The 17,918-nt window shown below is 47.9% G+C and overlaps 8 protein-coding genes across 8 annotated transcripts; 2 read left to right on the plus strand and 6 right to left on the minus strand.

The window, feature by feature from the left end:
* Positions 1–723: 723 nt before the first annotated feature.
* On the minus strand, positions 724–2,138 carry MICPUN_55496 (predicted protein). The gene has a single exon (XM_002507677.1). The coding sequence runs from the start codon at positions 2,015–2,017 to the stop codon at positions 1,154–1,156; it is 864 nt and encodes a 287-aa protein (XP_002507723.1). The 5' UTR covers positions 2,018–2,138; the 3' UTR covers positions 724–1,153.
* A 2,120-nt stretch (positions 2,139–4,258) lies between these two features.
* MICPUN_113907 (helicase) lies at positions 4,259–6,076 on the plus strand (the record flags this gene model as incomplete). Its single annotated transcript, XM_002507290.1, has 1 exon — positions 4,259–6,076. One exon carries the CDS (start codon positions 4,259–4,261, stop codon positions 6,074–6,076), a length of 1,818 nt encoding a protein of 605 aa, XP_002507336.1.
* SRP43 (signal recognition particle SRP43 protein, chloroplast precursor) lies at positions 5,602–7,797 on the minus strand (the record flags this gene model as incomplete). The annotated part of the gene is made up of 9 exons (XM_002507678.1): positions 5,602–6,300; positions 6,359–6,519; positions 6,584–6,776; positions 6,837–6,953; positions 7,010–7,091; positions 7,148–7,227; positions 7,286–7,338; positions 7,415–7,557; positions 7,649–7,797. The coding sequence occupies 9 exons, from the start codon at positions 7,795–7,797 to the stop codon at positions 6,259–6,261; spliced, it is 1,020 nt and encodes a 339-aa protein (XP_002507724.1). The 3' UTR covers positions 5,602–6,258.
* Positions 7,798–8,323: 526 nt separating this feature from the next.
* On the minus strand, positions 8,324–9,489 carry MICPUN_51853 (predicted protein). Its single transcript, XM_002507679.1, has one exon. It carries the CDS (start codon positions 9,294–9,296, stop codon positions 9,102–9,104), a length of 195 nt encoding a protein of 64 aa, XP_002507725.1. The 5' UTR covers positions 9,297–9,489; the 3' UTR covers positions 8,324–9,101.
* A 947-nt stretch (positions 9,490–10,436) lies between these two features.
* On the minus strand, positions 10,437–12,939 carry MICPUN_93264 (predicted protein; the record flags this gene model as incomplete). Its single annotated transcript, XM_002507680.1, has 1 exon — positions 10,437–12,939. The coding sequence occupies one exon, from the start codon at positions 12,937–12,939 to the stop codon at positions 11,632–11,634; it is 1,308 nt and encodes a 435-aa protein (XP_002507726.1). The 3' UTR covers positions 10,437–11,631.
* Positions 12,940–13,203: 264 nt separating this feature from the next.
* On the minus strand, positions 13,204–14,672 carry MICPUN_55501 (hypothetical protein). The gene is made up of 2 exons (XM_002507681.1): positions 14,398–14,672; positions 13,204–14,242 (listed from the first exon to the last, which is right to left on the minus strand). Exons 1-2 carry the CDS (start codon positions 14,476–14,478, stop codon positions 13,355–13,357), a joined length of 969 nt encoding a protein of 322 aa, XP_002507727.1. The 5' UTR covers positions 14,479–14,672; the 3' UTR covers positions 13,204–13,354.
* A 48-nt stretch (positions 14,673–14,720) lies between these two features.
* On the plus strand, positions 14,721–16,897 carry CNX3 (molybdopterin biosynthesis protein CNX3). Its single transcript, XM_002507291.1, has one exon. The coding sequence runs from the start codon at positions 15,389–15,391 to the stop codon at positions 16,145–16,147; it is 759 nt and encodes a 252-aa protein (XP_002507337.1). The 5' UTR covers positions 14,721–15,388; the 3' UTR covers positions 16,148–16,897.
* CUPB009 (hypothetical protein) lies at positions 16,269–17,723 on the minus strand. Its single transcript, XM_002507682.1, has 2 exons — positions 17,521–17,723; positions 16,269–17,465 (listed from the first exon to the last, which is right to left on the minus strand). The coding sequence occupies exons 1-2, from the start codon at positions 17,566–17,568 to the stop codon at positions 16,668–16,670; spliced, it is 846 nt and encodes a 281-aa protein (XP_002507728.1). The 5' UTR covers positions 17,569–17,723; the 3' UTR covers positions 16,269–16,667.
* Positions 17,724–17,918: the final 195 nt, after the last annotated feature.

A 17,918-nucleotide genomic window follows, 5' to 3' on the forward strand; every position in this document is an offset into this window, starting at 1 on the left:
GGGGAAGTATCCCGGAGCATACGTATGAAAGTGATTACAATATTTGGTATGAGGGCACCCTTGAACTCCCAGATGCCAGCATCTCTTTTTGTACAACTTGTGCGTACACAGGCACGGGAAATCGTCGCGACATCGTCTCGCTGCCACCCGATCACAGAAGCAAGCCGTGGGGAGATGCATTCCTAGCATCGATACTGGTTATTCGCGGGGAAGTCTGGCCAAGCAGGCAATCTTCTGCCTTCACTTTGCCAGGGGGGTATGTACCAGAGGTCACGAATGCATGTACCTGCATCGACTACCTACCGGCACCGATGATGCCCATTGCACTTTGCTTTACGACATTTTTGGACGGGAAAAACATAGAAATGAACGAGAGGACAATGGCGGTACTGGGAGTTATTTGCGAAATTGCCGGACACTTTTCGTATACTATGGAGCTGCGAGCACCCTGGGTGGGCAGAGATTGAGGCAACTGCTGGCAACATCATTTGGTGAATGGGGAGCCATAGAAGATATTCATATCGTTCCTTCCAAATGCATAAGCTTCGTTCGATACAAATTCCGGGCATCGGCGGAGTTTGCAAAAGAAGCAATGATGGGCCAAAAAATGGAAGATGGTATGGAGGACTCCCTTGTTGTGCGCTGGGCAAATGATGATCCTAATATGCGGGCACAGGAAAGGGTTAAACGGGAGCGGGAAGATGTTGTACTGGATGGGATACGTCGTGCAGAACAAAAGATTCCTCCCGGACAACGCGTTGCTCTGCGACTCGTGCACTCATTTGAACGCTCTTTGGAAACTTCTGGGGGATGATGATGAGACCAGTCCTCGTTGAAAAAGATACACGTGATCAGTTGGCCGTCGCAGCCGAGGCAAGATCAATTTCCACTGAGAAGCCTTTTAGGAACAGTGCAAAACATACCGAAACTTTCTATAATGCACGATGGCTCGTTTTCTTCCCTTTTAACTGTTTTATGTGGAGGTATGGGGCGCAGGGGTGGAAAACATCTGATGTTAAACGCCGTCGAAGCACGCTGCTGTGGTTTGATGAACATTCGTCCATCCTGAGCTCGATACGAGTTTCGTGAAAGACACATGATGAGCCGTGGGCAGGTGTTATATCTGCGTCCAGCAGAGAAGGAACGACGCATTTTACAAAACAGACTCCTCAACTGAAGCGCTGGCGCATAACTTCTGCTCAAGAAGAAACCGTGCCATCTGCACTTTATCACCTGCCCCAGTGAGAGTAACCCTGCGGTTTTTAGTACCTTCTACGTAGTCTCCGCGCTCTGAAACCTTAATGCGAATGCCACTCGTTATCTGGATCTCAGATATTGTGCGCCCACCCTTACCCAAAACTGCGCCAATATGCTCATCAGGGACGTCAATCGCAACAGATATAACGTCACCATCTTGACTCCGCCCATGCTCAACATTATGGTTAACTGCAGCCGCAAAATCGTTGTTTATGCCGCTGTACGGCATTGGCATTCCATCAATAGTGTACGTCGATGGTCGAGAAATCAGCTCTTCATAGCACCCATCCTGTGATAGTGCTGTTGCAACAAGGGCTATGGCCCTTAGAACTCTGTCGTTTGCACCAGTGATGGTGAGCACACGCTCATTGACACCTGGGAGCATGTGCTCCTGTGAGCTGAGCTTGATCTCTGCCTGACTGTCGTCCGCGAAATTGCGTATTGTCGCGCCACCTCTTCCAATTATACACCCGCATGAGGCGTTTGGAATGACAAGCTTAACATGCGGGCGACCGCCAACGAGTCCCTCACCATCTCGCACCAGCTTGGATATCATGAGGTGAAAAGCTCCGAGAATAGAAGGGGCAGTGCCATATACGGTGACGATTCGATCTTTCGTTCCCGGAAATACCTCGGTGGCGCGGCTCAGCTGTATTCTGGATCCAGTTTGGCTTTGGAGCTCATTTACAGTGGCACCACCCTTGCCAATTATGGAACCCGCTGCAGAATCGGGTAGCAAGAATTTGAGGGTGATGTTCATTCTGTGCGCGGTTTTTTGTGCTTGCCGCTCATCTTCTAGCGATTGCATTTTGGCAACGGCGGAGCTGACCGTTGGCCTTCGGCGCAAGACGATCGCGAACCAGCAGCTCACGTAGCCGGCTGACCTCACCTCAGGCAAAGTGTGAAGTTCGGACAGCCACTATCTAGTTTTCGGTTGTGGGATTTTTTACGCGGATATTTAGAAAAAATATAAATCCTGCCTTATTATGTCGCGAAAATTTTCTAGACTTATTTAGGACCAAACTAAAATTGGGTCGCGCGTGTTTTTTGCCCTATGGCGCCGTGTCAGGACGGCGAGCGCGGTGAGCGGCTCACGAATACGCTGTTCGGCGCCAAAGCTGGAGGACGCCATCATCAGGAGCGCACATTGGCGTTGACGAGTTTGCGTCGCACGATACGACGTTGCGCCGTAGCTACGACAATTTGGTACCTGGTACACCGCAAACCAGGCGTGACATTTTTTATGCTATGCTTATATTATATCATAATAAGAACAAATAAAAGCACCATATATCGCTTTTCAAAACGGTATGAGTAAACGAGTTGTGACACTTAAACGTAGAGATAATACGGCACAGGTATTATATGTCATCGCATCTCTCGTATCGTTAATCCAAGCTCTTGGTATAAAATGCATTTATGTGAGCGGCTTGCGGTATTTTTTTCTTTTTTTTACACATGTCACCGATAAACATGTCACCCCTGGTTGAAATGCAGAATAATACGATAAGCTTACGAAGATATGGATACCTGAATAGTGCCGACATGAAAATCGAGAGAGGCCTTCTTCCAAAATTTGGGCGGAAATGAGGGAAAAATGATGGGAACATAAAAATATGCGGGTTGTGCGAAACGTTTTTTTTTAAATGTGATCCAAAAGTAGCGACCCATAAGGCGAGATTTCTGTTGTGATCAGAAAAACAGATATATACTCTCCGCGATCTGCTATGCAAGCATACCTTTCTCGGCCTTTTGGCTAAGATCAAGTGTAGTATCTGTTCTTATCAGTTTAATATCTGGTACACTGGAAATCCAGTTACGATATTAAATGAATTTTTCCGGGGAGCATCCCAAAAAGTTGTGCTAGCACAGCAGGGAGCGCGAATGGCCAGTGGTTGGCACTATATCACTGGACGTTCACCCCTTCACCATAAATTCGCAACTGTCATATCTACTAAACTATGATATCATATCATCACAACTATTTTTATTACTGGACATATATTGTTTGATAGATACTTTCTTCAGTTTTCCATCTGAAAAGAAAATATGCATCCATCACGCATGTCCTCCATGAAAATTAAACGCAACACGCGTGGTTTCACCTTATTAGTATCTCGTACGAAGGTAGCTAATAAGCTAGATTCTCATTATGCCGAAACTTTGAAGAATAATGAAGATGAAGCTCCAAAAAAAAATAAAGAAAGCGGCGGGTTGAACCAAGCAAATAAAGCTGGATGATCATCGGTTTTTGTATATGAAGGGACGAAGATATGTATGTGTTGTAGCTAGCTACTACTAGTAGCTAGCTACTAGCTAGCTAGCTAGATATATGTATGTGTTGTAGCTAGCTACTACTAGTAGCTAGCTAGCTACTAGCTAGCTAGCTAGATATATGTATGTGTTGTAGCTAGCTAGCTAGCTAGCTACTAGCTAGCTAAGCTAGCTAGCTACTTAGCTAGCTAGTAGCTAGCTAGCTAGCTAGCTAGTAGCTACTACTAGATAGATAGATAGCTAGCTACACCCGTTCGTGTGCCGTGTGTGTACTGCCAAGTCTCAAAAGTTTATCCACCATGCTTTTTAAAATATAAACCGCGGATCGATGGAGTATCCGTAGACTACAAATTCTCAACTAACAACCATGTGGTTTAGTCACTGTTCAGTCTACCTGCATATTTAAGTCACATTCATATGTGAGTGAAGCTATCTATCTATCCACGATCTACGTATTCCAATGTAAGGTTATGCATTAGAAGGTACTATTAAATATACGTACATATTTATATATGCCTTCGTATCTATCTTTATTCGATATGGATATTCATACGAACGAAGGTAAAAATATAAATAAACGTTACGGAACGTACGAAACTTATTACACGAATGAAGGTAAGAGGTATGTACTGCTGTGATAACTTAATGGTCTGTTGTTGTATGTGTGGTTGGTGCGGCTGATATTGTTCACTTAGATTTGGCTCGGCGGCGGCGGCGGCGTGAGAGCATGACACTATGTAACGACAGAGGGGAATGTCCCCAAGCTGATCACAGCACATGGGCATCATTGGGACTGGACCGTCGAATCCTGAAGGCGTTAAAACGGAAGCAATATAACGCCCCAACAGCTGTACAGGCTCAGGCGATTCCGCTCGTTTTGTCGGGAAAAGACGTCGTGGTTCGAGCACACACTGGGAGCGGAAAGACGGCGGCGTACCTCTTGCCCGTCGCACACATAGTTATGCAGAATCACGCACACGGTGCCCTGCCGAACCCTAGAGCGATCGTCCTCGTCCCTACTCGAGAGCTGGCCAATCAGGTGACGAAAGAAGCAAGTTCAATTCTATGCCAGTGTGCCCCAACACTACGCGCAGGAGAGCTCCCAGCATCTGGATGTGCTCCTGAAATTTTGCGGGAATTTGCCGGCGCACCTCCGGAAATACTTGTCGGCACCCCTGCTCGTGTGGTCGAGTGTATTCGCTGTGGTTTTTTCCCTCCGGATGCTTTAAACTCTGGCTTGGACCTTCTAGTCCTCGACGAAGCTGATATGCTTCTTTCTTTTGGCTATAACCACGATATCAAGTGCATTGCAGCTGAAGTGCAGCGGGGATGTCAAAGCATACTTCTATCTGCGACGACAAATGAAGAGCTCACAGGAATGCAATCACTTGTTCTACACAATCCAGTTCAACTTGATCTAGGAAGTCTGAACAGAAACCGATGCGGCCAAACAGAAACAAATGCGGTTCAGCCTGTTCAGTCGCCTCGAATCTCTCACTACATCATCAAATTACATACTGATGACAAGCTGCTGTATTGTATGGCGCTTTTCCGTCTTGGACTATGTGAAAAGAAGACATTAGTTTTCGTTTCGCATTCGGATGCTGCCATCAGGCTTAGATTGTTCTTGGCGAAGTTCAGCATTTCTTGTTGTGCACTACACCACGAACTTCCTTACAACTCAAGAGCCCATATTCTTCAAGAGTACAACCGAGGCGTCTATGATTGCATGATTGCGGTCGCCGATGACATCTCGGCGCGAACCAAAAAAGAATCCGAGGCACGTGATCTTATGCTCGATGGGAAGCACTTGAATGCGAGTGAAGAAGTCAAAAGGTTTGGCAGACAGAAGGATGCGCACAAAGATTTTGGGGTGGTTCGTGGAATTGACTTCAAACAGGTGCGAACTGTGATTAATTTCGATGTTCCATCCGATGCATCTGCGTACGTGCATCAAATTGGGCGCACGGGACGCGGAGGAGAACATGGAAGTGCGATCACGTTTGTTTCACTATCAGAAGTGAGAAAAATTGAAGCCATACAACAAGATTTGAAAGAATATGGTGAAAACGGCAGTTCCCTTGTTTTCAAGCCGTTCGGCAAACTCGCTATTGAAGATGTGGAAGCATTACGGTATCGAGCAGAGGATGTATCCCGGACAGTAGGACGAGCTTCCGTTCGCGATGCTCGCGTAAGAGAAATTCGCACAGAACTGCTCAACTCTGATCGGCTTGCTGCTCACTTCGATGAAAATCCCGACGAGCTCATTTTATTGAAACATGACTTTCGCCTTGCAAAGCAACGGGCCCTGCCTCATCTAAATCATCTGCCCAACTATCTTCGTGGGGGAAAGCCGGTCAAGCGACTTGAGGAAAACTATACTGGTGCAGGAAATACATCTGCCCTAATTGAAGGCAAAAAAAAAAAAATGGTGCCCAAAGTTACCCGAGCTCGGAAAAGGTACAAAACTGACAGTGCAAACAAGAAGCTAAAGCTGAAGGATGTTTTCGCAAGTGCCAAGGGCAAATCTAGAACAGATGGTTGATACCCAGGAATCGAGACTTGCTCGCGTTGACATTGCATTTCGTGTATCAGGAATATCTCACACGACATGCCTCAATGTGCCAGCAATGATTTTGTCCCTGCCTTGTCCCTGTACAGATCTCTTTGCTTGCGAAATTATCAAAGCTGCGCTAGTTAAATAACTGTTCACAATCATATTCGCAATTAGATCGGAGCTTCCCAACTTGGCGGTGCACCATCTGCCCACTGCGAGATCACAAAGTAAGGGTGACCTACAACGAAAGAAAGAGAGGCCTGCAAATACCTTGACGAGAGTTGCACTCTTCGTCTTTATTTTGATGCCGGAAGGGGCATAAGTTGGAGGTGTGTACACTTTGTCTTGCGGGGCATACTCGATCCCTGCTTTAAAATCTTTGATTAGATTGTCAGCGATATTGTTCTCTGGCACCCAGCTATCCATTCTTTCTGAGAATTTTGGTGGGAGGCAGGAAGTTACGACTTTTTAAACACGAATCATACAATGTCACACCATCTAGCCATTCGATGAGGTACTCATCTCCGCCATCACCGGCTGGTCTTGCCGCTTTAATTGACGCTGGGGGGACTTCTTCATAGCTATACTGTTCAAGTGTGTCTGAAATTGACTCAAGCGCAGATCGCCTAGCAAATGTTACAGTTGTTGCCGGCGTGTTGTGCATCAAGGTTTCCACGAGGTCCAAAGGCTGAAAACAAACCTTACATCAGAAGAACGCAATGGAATGATATGATCAGGCAGGTCTTACCGATCTTCCAGTGTTGTCCTGTATCTCTGGATCTGCTCCTGATGCAACTAAGACTTCGACAACCTTCTCATGTAAATACCCTGCTGCGATGTGTAACGCAGTGAATCCATCTTTATCCTATCAGCATTTTCTTGAGTCGATGGGGAGAAACAGTTTATAATGGCGTGATGCACCTTTGCGTTCACATCTGCACCGTACGCAAGAATCGACCTAACGCATTCATCGCTCCCGACTCCACAAGCATAGTGAAGAGCGCTTCAAATTAACAAAATTCTCAGAACCAACCAGACGTTCGATGAAAGGAAAGTTACCCTCTGTTGTCAGAATCACGGGCTGCGACCAGAGCTTGCCCGCCACCCCTGAGCATATGATTCATATCTTCAATATTACCCTGAACAGAAAATTGATGAGTACTTCTTTAGCGGAATGAATAGCTGGCTTGGGCAAACCTTGCGGCAGCAAAGCCACCATTTCTTCTCATAAGCCTCTTTTACGTCCTCAGCTACAAACTCTGATGATACCCTGTTTTTGAGATTCTTATTCCATAGAGGAATTAAAATGACCACCGCAGCAGTTACCAAATGCTAACATCTGAATCGGCGACGCGTACAAGATACTCAAGTTTGCGTTCCGCTTCGCCGCAGTGTATTCGCACGCCCACGGCGCTACGAACCCTGACCACCGTTTGTGGGTCTTCTTGCCCTGTTTGTTCGGCAATGGACTGCACGGTGGGAACGCATCAGGTGTCACGGGTCATGTCACTTTTGGGGATCAGCTACAAGTGCATATGAACACGGCCCCGACCTGAGAACTATTGAAGCTTGTCCGGGTACGCGTGTCCGTAAGAGCGGATGTTAATCGGATACAAGCTCGACGCCGATTGAGCCTTGAAACTTGTGGGTGCTTCGGGACTGCAAGTTGAGACGGAGAGAGTTTCCCTTGAAGCGAGCGCAGCTTGCATGTCCGGGATGACATGTTGAAAGGTGAAACCGTGCATGTTGTCATCGTTTGTAACGATATCTGGCACAACCGATCTGGTGTGTTTCTACGCTATATATGCAGGCAGGTTTATCTTGTTGACATACATGCTATCAAAGAGAATATAGGGCGTAAGAATATGCACCTGTATCAAAGAGAATGAAGAGGGTCGCTAAAAAAATGGAATGACACTGGGTATTTGTCCATACGGTTTGGGTTTGTGTGGGCTTTTAAGTTAGTCCAGATGGAGCATCTGTACAAATTCTGTCAAATTCTCAATCATGTATGTGGTCTTGTGGTCTTATTAGTACCTTCGAATCGAAGATAGCTAGTAGTTACCTTCGTACTAAGCTAGCTAGCTAGCTAGTGACCGTGTCACCCTTATTATCTGACTTTTTATATATCCAGCACCCTGACGCAGCAGATAGGCAGATCATTAAGAAGTAGGGCCAAAGGAAGCAAGGTTAAATGATCTTTATTTATTATCACAAGCAGGACTCTTAGCGCCGCGCCCGGCAGCATGCGCCGGAGACAAACATGCTGAAATAGCCAATATCGCCCCAAAGGAACGGCGAGCACGCGCGAGGGGGGCGTGCGAGGCGCTAGAGGCCACCGCACGGCTGCCCGGGTTTGCTGCAACGGGCGGGGCGAGCGGGGCCGCGATGGGTCAATCACCGGCCTTCGATCTTATCGTACTGGGGAAGACCCAATCAAGATGTAGTTCGTTTCATCGAGTCGACCAGAGCGGTTTATCGATGCACCAGTTTCAAGGTGTACCATTATATAATTGATAAAATATTGCGTAAGTGCCTCCCTGTGGACGAATGACCCACGATTTATGACTCAGAAATGACGACGCGGTCGGCTGGTTCGGGACGAAGTTTTAGACGATTTGATCGATGCAGCTTCGATGAAGAAGTGCACATAGTTTAGATTTGAAGCTGAATTTTCATCGATGATCGGTCAACTTCGACGTCGACCACCGCCTCCTAAGAAGACGCGTTTGCGTCGTGCTTCCTCCAGCAGTGGTGTGCGTGTGAGGACGACGTGTGCGTGCACGCCAAGCGCAACGATAAGGACGTGACGCGGAACAGTCGTAGTCCAAAAAAGGGAAGGCGTCGCACAGCGTTGTAGTCAGAAATAAAGTGACAAACGGTGATCGTACGGTGACTTAGTCTACGATTTATGAAAATGATCGAAATGACGACCAATCAGAAGACGAATTGGGCCAATCAGAAGACGAATAAAAACTTACGGGTTGGAAAAAGACCAGGTGGGAATTTGGTGCTAACGTGACTTCGTACTTACGTACTCGTCCCGAATGGGGTAAGTTGAACCAACTGTTGAACCCATATCAATAATCACCTCGAGAAGAACAAACTTCTCTCCTGAAAAAGGGTTTAGTGAGAAGGGACACGTGGCTGGCTCCCAGTGGCCCTCAGGCAACAAATCTTGCCATTCTGAATCACAGGAATATTTCATCACTATATACGCGATTTACATGGGTAACTCGCGTGACGTTGACGTATAATATTTCATCGACTCGACCCGAGCAGTTCACTGACCCTCATATCAACATGTACGAGATCGATCCGTGTATGAGTATCTACTCATGGATTCTTGTTTACTCATAGAAACATGTATAAATATGAAAATAATATAAAATAATCTGTTTTGAATCACTATCATTCGTAGATGGGAACGCGGTTCGTTTTTGATAATTATACTATTATATAATTATAATGCAAGGTTTCTCCGTCGTTGAGAATCTAAATTAGTCTAAATTCAAAACCCCCAACCCTAAATGCACGTATTTGTCACAAATAGCTCGCAAAATAATGTTTTGGTTATTATTCCATTTGGGTTAATAACCAACCCCATGGCATTCTTCCCCGCCCGCGTTTTTCTCCGGCCTATTTGAAGATCAAATCAAACGCACCGAGCATTCACAAACCGTCACTCGGCCGTTCGATTTCCCACACGAGTACTGGTACCAATACATATAACGTGACACCTTCGTTCGTTCGCAGGTTTGGCGCGCAGAGGGGAAGCGTGACCAGAAAGTTTCGTACCGGCAGTGGACTCTCGTGCAGTTCTAGACTTTCTATGGAGCGCACCCAACTCCAATCGTAAGCATATGAACATTGGTCTCTATGGATGGCGACCGACCTGATATAGACGATGACGACGTCGTGCCGCGTGTGGACTACGTTGACCGCGAGCGCGATGGGCGGTTGGCGCGATATACAGCAGCCGCAACCTGGGCACCTGAAGATGATCGGCTCAAAACTCGGATACATGCGGGGTCTTATTTGTCGCGAAATGTAAGCAATATTCCGAGTACTTCTTGGGAGAATGCTGACTCGAACAGATCTCCCTTGCCACCATTTGGCACGCTTTGGACACATGTTGAAGATCCGACTGCCTCAGCGCACGAGTGCGAGGAACTCCATGATGAGATGCCCTCGCTCGGCCCCCAACGGCGCACAACGGGGCTGGGTACCGGAATACGTGAAAAATTTCAAAACACGGTATTGAAAAAGATTTCAGGGAAATCAGCAGGAACGCCGTTTGCGGACACCAACAAAACAACCTGCCGTTCTGTAAAGTTCGGCCGTGATACGGCGACAGCCGCAAGAACCAATGATAGCAACACAGCAATATCTGGTGCTCGGGACGACAAAACAAATCCCACTGGACAAACGAAACCCTCTGAACGACATAATTTTTACTCACAACTCGCAGCTTCAAGAAGGCGGCAAGTTCAGGCAACTCCTGCAAATGTTAGATTTAGGACTCCAGCACGCAGTCACGATGTGAAAGTCAAAACGCAAACGCATCTCTACAAGGCTTTAAGTGACGACAAAGAAAGAGATACAGAACACCACGACAGTGAATCCATCGACGAAATCCTGAGCTCTGGTTCAGACTCTGATGCTAACAATGGAAGAGAAAAAACAGACGGAATCACAAATCTTGGATTGATGCACGTGCACATGGGTGGACTGGGGTTGATGTCAGCATTTACACGTCTGCATGAGTTCACGGCTCCCACTGTTCACTTGGCAAACATGACTGGAATGGTCGCATCTGCTGTGCCAGAGAAGCAAAATTTTCGGCAGACGTGTAGATTTGATCGCTGTGAACTTGACGTGCGTCTCCGAAGGGTCATTTCTAAGGCACAACACTCACAATTTGCGGCAACGCCTGCTCAAGATCCGCCAAACCAACTGAGCCTCCGGTCAGCTGTCTTTGTTGAAGACAATCCAAGTGATAAAGAATGTGCATGGGTTAGTTTCCTCGAATTCACACTGGAAGGTGAACCGCGAGTCGAAACAGGATTGTGGTTGTGGAGTTGTACTCTTTCAAGAGGTGGTGAACTGAATCAAGACGACTCTCAAAGGGAAATGTACGACATCCGAGCAATGGCTGGTGATCGGCCCTGTTGCAGATCTACCAGAGAGCATGAGCATGTCGGAAATATGTTAACGGCATCCACCACAGTCGCCTTCATAGCGATGCGTGCTGGAGAACTGAAGCTTGTTTCAGGTGCACAGCTTCGGGTGCGTCCGCCGTGGCACGAGCTTGAGGTTGGGCCCACAAAAGCCACGGGCTTCGAGCGGCAAAGAGTATTTCTGGTTACTCGTGCGTCTGTTGAAGTGGTACCCACGTGAACGATTGGACGATATGCTGGAATAGCTGCGCAGCCAATCTGTGAAGACGCACCTCAAGTATATATGAGGGTATTGGCTAAATAAAGTAAGTTCACTGCATCCGTGTAGACACATAATGTGCGCCTTGAGTCCTTTGCAAAGACTCAAGGGGTGTGGAGCGATGATACACGAACCATCAGAGTTGAAATTAGCTGAGTGCTCACCAACATCCCACCGGGATCAGAGAGTGTGAGCCTATAATCATCCATTTCCACGAGCTCCTCAGGCCATCCGGCACGAACAGCAGAGACAATTTCTGCAAGCACCGCATCACCAAAGTCTTGCCGCAAGTGCACCAGGTCTACACCATTTCTTGTCCGAAGTCCGAGCATGAGACGCTCTAATAATGCCTCAGCTCTCGCTTCGAATGACGACTTGATGGTGCGCGCGCGTGAAGGTTCATCTATGAACGCTGCCATGGCTTCGACGTAGGCCTCGTAGTCGCGCATCTTGCGTGGTCGCGCAAACTGCTTACCATGTGCTGTAAATGATGTTGCAGACATGCCAAAACCATACCATCCTTGTCTACCAGTCCAGTACACTTGATTGTGCGCACATCGCGACCCTACCTTTGCGTAAGATGAAACCTCGTAGTGCTCGTAACCGGCGCCACGAAGCGTTTCGCTGGCCATGTGGAACATTTCAGCACTTTCGTCCTCACTTGGCAACTCCGGACGGGCCATGCGCGAGTTCAAGTTTGACACCATCGTCTTATTCGTGCCATTTTCCCCAATACGCGAGGCGTTATACCAGCTTCCAAACAAAGTCCCCTCTTCGACTTGCAAATCATAGACGGAGATATGATGCGGTGCAACGTCGATCGCCTCCTTCAGTGAGTCTGACCATGCCTCCTTCGTAAGTCCAGGCATGCCCGAAATCAGGTCCAGACTCCAACGCTCCACACCTCGATTAGCTCGCACCGCCGCTAGCGCTTCCCGCGACTCTTCGAGGGTGTGTCCTCTCCCTGCCCACTTCAGTACGTTGGCATCGAACGATTGCAAGCCAAGACTCACACGATTCACCCCAAGGTCTACATATTGGGTCAGTTTTTCAGCATCGAACGTCCCTGGATCCATTTCCATGCTAATCTCTGCATCAGGGTCGATGCCGAATCTTTCGCGCAAAGCTTCGATCACACTTCCGAGTAGATCGGGGGGCAGCAGAGAAGGAGTACCGCCGCCGAAGAAAACTGTGCGCAGCGGTGGCTGGTCACCGCCCTCAAAGTCACAAGTGCTACTGGAATACGGCGTGAGGGCAATTTCTCGAATGAGGAAGTCAACGTATCGCCGCATACCCTGTAGGGCTATATGTGATTCTGCATCATCTCCGACCAACGAGATGGCAAAGTCACAGTAATGACATCTACGTCGGCAAAACGGGAGGTGGAGGTATGCAGAAGTGATGGGCTCCATCGACGGGGGATACCACAACGTGGTCGAGGTGGCGGTGGAAGACAGGTGAGGGCGCCTGAGTTTAGTCGGAAATACCGCCGATGGAGGTGGTTTTGTGGAAGCAAACATTCGGCGGTTTCCATCGGACAGAACGCGCACGAGTACAAGCTGGCTCCTGATCGGGCGCATGGAATTATGAACGGCACAGTTCCACAACAGTGAATGAATATGCCTTGGTGAAAATGTCTCCGAAGCAGAGCAAAGTCACTGGAAAAGCTGGAAAACAGTTTTCAAAATCAAAGATGTATATATATGTAGATTTGTTGTTAACAACTGTTTGGAACAATCCTTGATGTACCTATTTAGACGTCATGCGTCACGATCACCGGGTGGTGCTGAACGTGGGCAGAAGCAAATCAGAAGCAGATCACAAGGTTCAATTTTCAGCAAATCTTGCGGCCCTCGCTGCAAGTTTTGCCTTGAAGTCAGGGTCTTTTGCCAGCCCCTCCATGCCGAAACCAAAGCGATCACTTCTGCTTCTCTTCTTGTCATCTGCATCGATCGTTACATCGGGCTTTCGTTTCTCCTTCTGATGTTGATTTTGCATTGTGATATCCTGACTTGTACGCTTTTGATTTCCCGGGCCACCTGCTCCGGCCCCTGGTGCCCAGCAATCTTTTGCCCAATGACCTCTCTTACCACAATTACGGCACACGTCGGCTTTTTTGGCGCGTTTACCCCTTACGTTAACACCGAATCGACTTGCGCGTCCACCGTTCTCAGCATCAGCCAGGCTTTTGCCAAGTTGTTTCTGTGGCGAGCCCAGCTTTTTGCCATCAGAATCAGCTGCTTTCGTTCGCGGAAAGGGTAAACCTCTTTTTGCGCATTCTAGACGTTCAATATCAAAGGCGCTGAGCTCCCAAGTAATGCCGAATCGATCAGCACGCGCTTTGCGCTTCTCCAGATCGGCCTCAATGGCAGCAACAAGAGCAGAGCGCTGGACTTCAAACTCGTCATCATTCTTTACGGTTTCCACAAACATGTTACTTGTTGTGCCAGTATACTCAGGTGAAAACAAAGTGTGTGAACTGTCATCAATATTTGGAGTATCCAAAGAGCTGGTTGGGGGGTTTCTCAAGTCAAGGTCGACCGGATCGCCTGCGTCTGGTGCAGAATTGTCTTCGTCAGGAATATCTTCAAGCTCAGCAATATCATCTGGAGGGATAGTTTCTGCATCATCGAGCGCCTTTTCAAGGCGCTCAAGGAGCACAGCCTTGATGCCGGTGTTGTCAAGACCTTTCTCTTCGCATGCGTCGCGGAGTTCCTGAGGAGAGGAAGCAAATGGTGGTGTACAATAGGGTTATTCAGCTTGTGCCCGTGAGTACTTGAGATCGTACAAGGACTAAATTTGGTCAGAAGAACGAGGAGGTTCGGCTGAGGAGCGCATACACGCAGCTGCAGCTACGGAGCACACGCGACGATTTGCCATTCGTCTCGCTGGAATGTCAACGAGTCACTTGCCTGGACTTTCATCTTCTTATAGGTCAAGATGTCACCCATGGTCGCTAAACGGAACTACTTTTGGCGGCAAAAGTATGCGTTCCTTCGACCTTATAAAGGCGATCTGCCAAAGATGGCTTGCCCGCTGGATTTCTATTGACACGGCAGTGCACGGCAGATGAATGAACGTGGCCGTCGAAATGATTCTGGCTCCTCACTCGCTGATTCGGTTCAGCGTGTGAGACAGAACCAAGTGACAGTGTTATGGGGTTGGGAAAAGAATTTGGGACGAGGAAACCAGTTCACTAACTAATATAAATGCACATACATGTAGACTACGAATGGTCCATCGGAACTAAAAGCCCGTATAAGCTCAAACCGTATGGACAAATACCTTGACATACTGTTTGGCCCGTGCGACTGATTTTTTAGTCAAAACACCAACTTTTTTCGACCTTCGTCACATTTTATTCCTCTTCTGATGGGTCGAGAGCTCGATCATTTGCAAAAGTGGTCCAAAAGTCATAGAGAAAACAACCGTGCGGTCGTCGTTTGTTACTTATTGCTGACTAACAACACTCTGCGACGCCTTCCATGTCCTTTCGACGGCGACTGTTCTGCGGGACGTCTTCGTCGTTGCGCTTGGCGTGCACGTAGTCGTCGTCCTGACACGCACGCCACTTGTGAACGACGAGTCGACGCCAAGGCGTCTTCTGATGAGGCAGTGGAAGACGTCGAAGTTGACCGATTTATCGATGAAAATTAGCTTCAAACCATGCGAAGGTAGCCCTTCTAGTCTTTCTTTCACCGAACGGACTACCTTCGTCAGTACCTTCATCAGACTTTGAGTTGTTGTCGGAAAGGTTTTACCTTCGTTACCACGATGTTACCTGCAGTGTTGTGGGAGTCGCGCTCTGTCAAGATATAGGATAGTTCTTTCTGCAAAGCCTGCATACGACCCTCACATGGAATGATGTTTCGAGCACTGAGTTGTCGATGCATCTCAAGTTGCGCGAACCACACAGAATATCACTTCAGGGGTCTTGTACAAGCACGCTCATGGGGTCCGGAAGGGTCTTCAGCACCCCTCTTTGTTTTAAGGCCACGAGCTTCAAAAGCTCCGCTCGAAGACTTCAGAGGAAACAACACCCAGAGGTATTTTCCGGACATAGGCAGCTCTTCGATTGCAACCAACCTACATCGAAATAGGGCCCTTGCCGAAACGGGATTCGAAGTCGATTCCCCTGCCGGACATGAACTCACTCATGTAGATGCTTGCGGGCGTGCATCAATGGTAGATGTTTCCGGAAAGCACCGTTCCCAGCGCGCTGCGACGGCATCGGCAATTGTGCTGCTGGGAAAGCAGGCGTTTGATCTCGTCACCCTGAATCGGTCATTAAAAGGGGATGTCCTCACAGTTGCGCAAATTGCCGGGATAAATGCAGCAAAAAATACCCACAACCTCATCCCTCTATGCCACCAGCTCTTACTTCGTAACGTAGACGTTCGCCTCACTTTGGACCCTAGAACATGTGCCGTAGTCATCTTCGCAAGTGCACTGACGGAAGGTCAGACTGGAGTCGAAATGGAAGCTCTCACCGCCGCAAGTGTTGCCAGTCTTACTGTTTATGACATGTGCAAGGCTGTTAGCAGGGAGCTCAAGATATCTGAGGTAAAGCTTGAATCGAAAACTGGTGGCAAATGTGACTATTTCAGAAGGCGGCGATAGAAGATACGGGGCTTGTGCATCCCCTTAACTGACTTGAAACCTTTGTGGCATAGGCAGGGTGCAAACACGCAACACAAAGTACGAGATTATGGTTCTAACTCCCTTTGCACTGGTTAAGGAACCTTTCCACATCTTCTCAGTAATATTATTGTCACGTGAACTTCTTTGCCATGGAAGCCTATACAGAGGTACTATTCATGACCCGAGCATTTCTCGTATCGCACGACATTTTCACTTGTCTGTGAAAATAATCAACTTCGTCGCTAAAAGCTGCACCAACTCGCGGCAGTCGCGTTTTTCAAAGTCACTTCTTACAAGCGAGCAGTTAGTTGAGACTCTGCCTTAATACATGATTCGACACATAGAGTTGAATCTTAGTAAGAATTATTGTATGCATCGACCTATCACGTATAGTGGACTCCGGCATGTTACAAACAGGTCAACTCAGGGGTGACAGTGAAACCTGTGCCATGAACGGCGAGCCTCAGCACGTTACCTATGAAGTTCCCTCAAAATCGACTCAACTACTCCAAGACAGTAGGACACTGTGATTGTCCAAAGAAGCGACTTCCGAAGACGTCTCCCGAGATGTTTTCACGTCTGCATCTTCTCCATACTGCAGGCAGCTGTCTATGGCGTAGAGCACATTCACTAAACTGTTTTCATCAGTAAGATCCAGAGGATGAAAATTGACCAAACTATATTCATCCAGCAAACTTGACATCATATTGTTCAACTTATGATGTCGCATATCCATCGATGCATCCAGCGTGCGACTTAAAAAATGCAGATCAGGTGTCAAATAAGGCTCCAAAGTCACCTTATCGTCAACCAGGTCAACTTTACTCAGAATATTTACATGGGGTAATTCAAGATTCATCATGGCCGCTTGGCATTGCAAACACCCGGCAATGTACTTCGCTCCATCACTGATAAATTGGGCGTCGAGTATGTAAAGAGTGACAACATGCCAACTCCAAGCTTGCAAACGATCGGCAATTGAACAAAACGTCGAGTGATGTGAATACAGCTCAATTTGACCTGGACAGTCAAAAATTACGCAGTCATCATCGGCATAGCCTTCAAGTGTCATAGAAAGCCAGTCCTCGAGGTTGTCTTCAAGGTATTCCATGCAGTACAGCAGAGCACCATTAGGACCAAGATTCATTTCTTCCATAACATCTGGTAGGCAAATGAGAGTACGGACATCACCAGAAACAGGATATTTGAAGTCGTCTGCGGCAGGATCGAGGTTGATCACGTGGACGGCGCGGCCATAGCTTAAGAAATGCTGATAGACGCTACTGCAAAAAGTCGACTGCTCTAGAAAACTTTAGCTAACGAAAACATGAAGACGTGAAAAGACAACTGACCTTTCCGCTGCCCGCGGGGCCGATGACGAGCTGGGCGCAAGGTGCCATAGAACTTTTTTCGACCTAGTTAGTGAGTTCACCCTGGCAGGAACAGATTTTTGGCCAGCCAGCTCAGTCAAAACGCCGCGCAATACTGAGCAAGCGCATCGAAACAGGCGTTGCGCGTCACTCTGTGGCAGGCGCGCCGCTGGGGAGCAACTGAACGCGCACCGAGTGGATCACAACCGGATTCGGCAAGCACCCCCAAATTTATCGTTGACTTTCGGTCGGCAGAGGAGTTACCATGCGATCATCGGTCGGTTGCAAATACCGACACGCGCTTCGCGCCAAAGCTTTTGGGTCGCATGTGCATGGCGCCTAGTTTGGACGGCGCGCGCGCTGGACCGCTTGCTAATGCG

Source organism: Micromonas commoda, chromosome 1, assembly GCF_000090985.2.
Source record: "Micromonas commoda chromosome 1, complete sequence".
Classification (NCBI taxonomy): Eukaryota; Viridiplantae; Chlorophyta; class Mamiellophyceae; order Mamiellales; family Mamiellaceae; genus Micromonas; species Micromonas commoda.

What these genes read in the sequence shown, in the direction of transcription:
- MICPUN_55496 (XM_002507677.1), bottom strand. Translation starts at nt 2,017, where the DNA reads ATGAACATCACCCTCAAATTCTTGCTACCCGATTCTGCAGCGGGTTCC.
- MICPUN_51853 (XM_002507679.1), bottom strand. Translation starts at nt 9,296, where the DNA reads ATGAAATATTCCTGTGATTCAGAATGGCAAGATTTGTTGCCTGAGGGC.
- MICPUN_55501 (XM_002507681.1), bottom strand. Translation starts at nt 14,478, where the DNA reads ATGGGTGACATCTTGACCTATAAGAAGATGAAAGTCCAGGCAAGTGAC. An exon ending in AGCGAGACGAATGGCAAATC is followed by an intron (nt 14,243 to 14,397) that starts GTCGCGTGTGCT and finishes TCCTCTCCTCAG; the next exon opens with GAACTCCGCGACGCATGCGA.
- CNX3 (XM_002507291.1), top strand. Translation starts at nt 15,389, where the DNA reads ATGATGTTTCGAGCACTGAGTTGTCGATGCATCTCAAGTTGCGCGAAC.
- CUPB009 (XM_002507682.1), bottom strand. Translation starts at nt 17,568, where the DNA reads ATGGCACCTTGCGCCCAGCTCGTCATCGGCCCCGCGGGCAGCGGAAAG. An exon ending in GCCCCGCGGGCAGCGGAAAG is followed by an intron (nt 17,466 to 17,520) that starts GTCAGTTGTCTT and finishes TTTCTAGAGCAG; the next exon opens with TCGACTTTTTGCAGTAGCGT.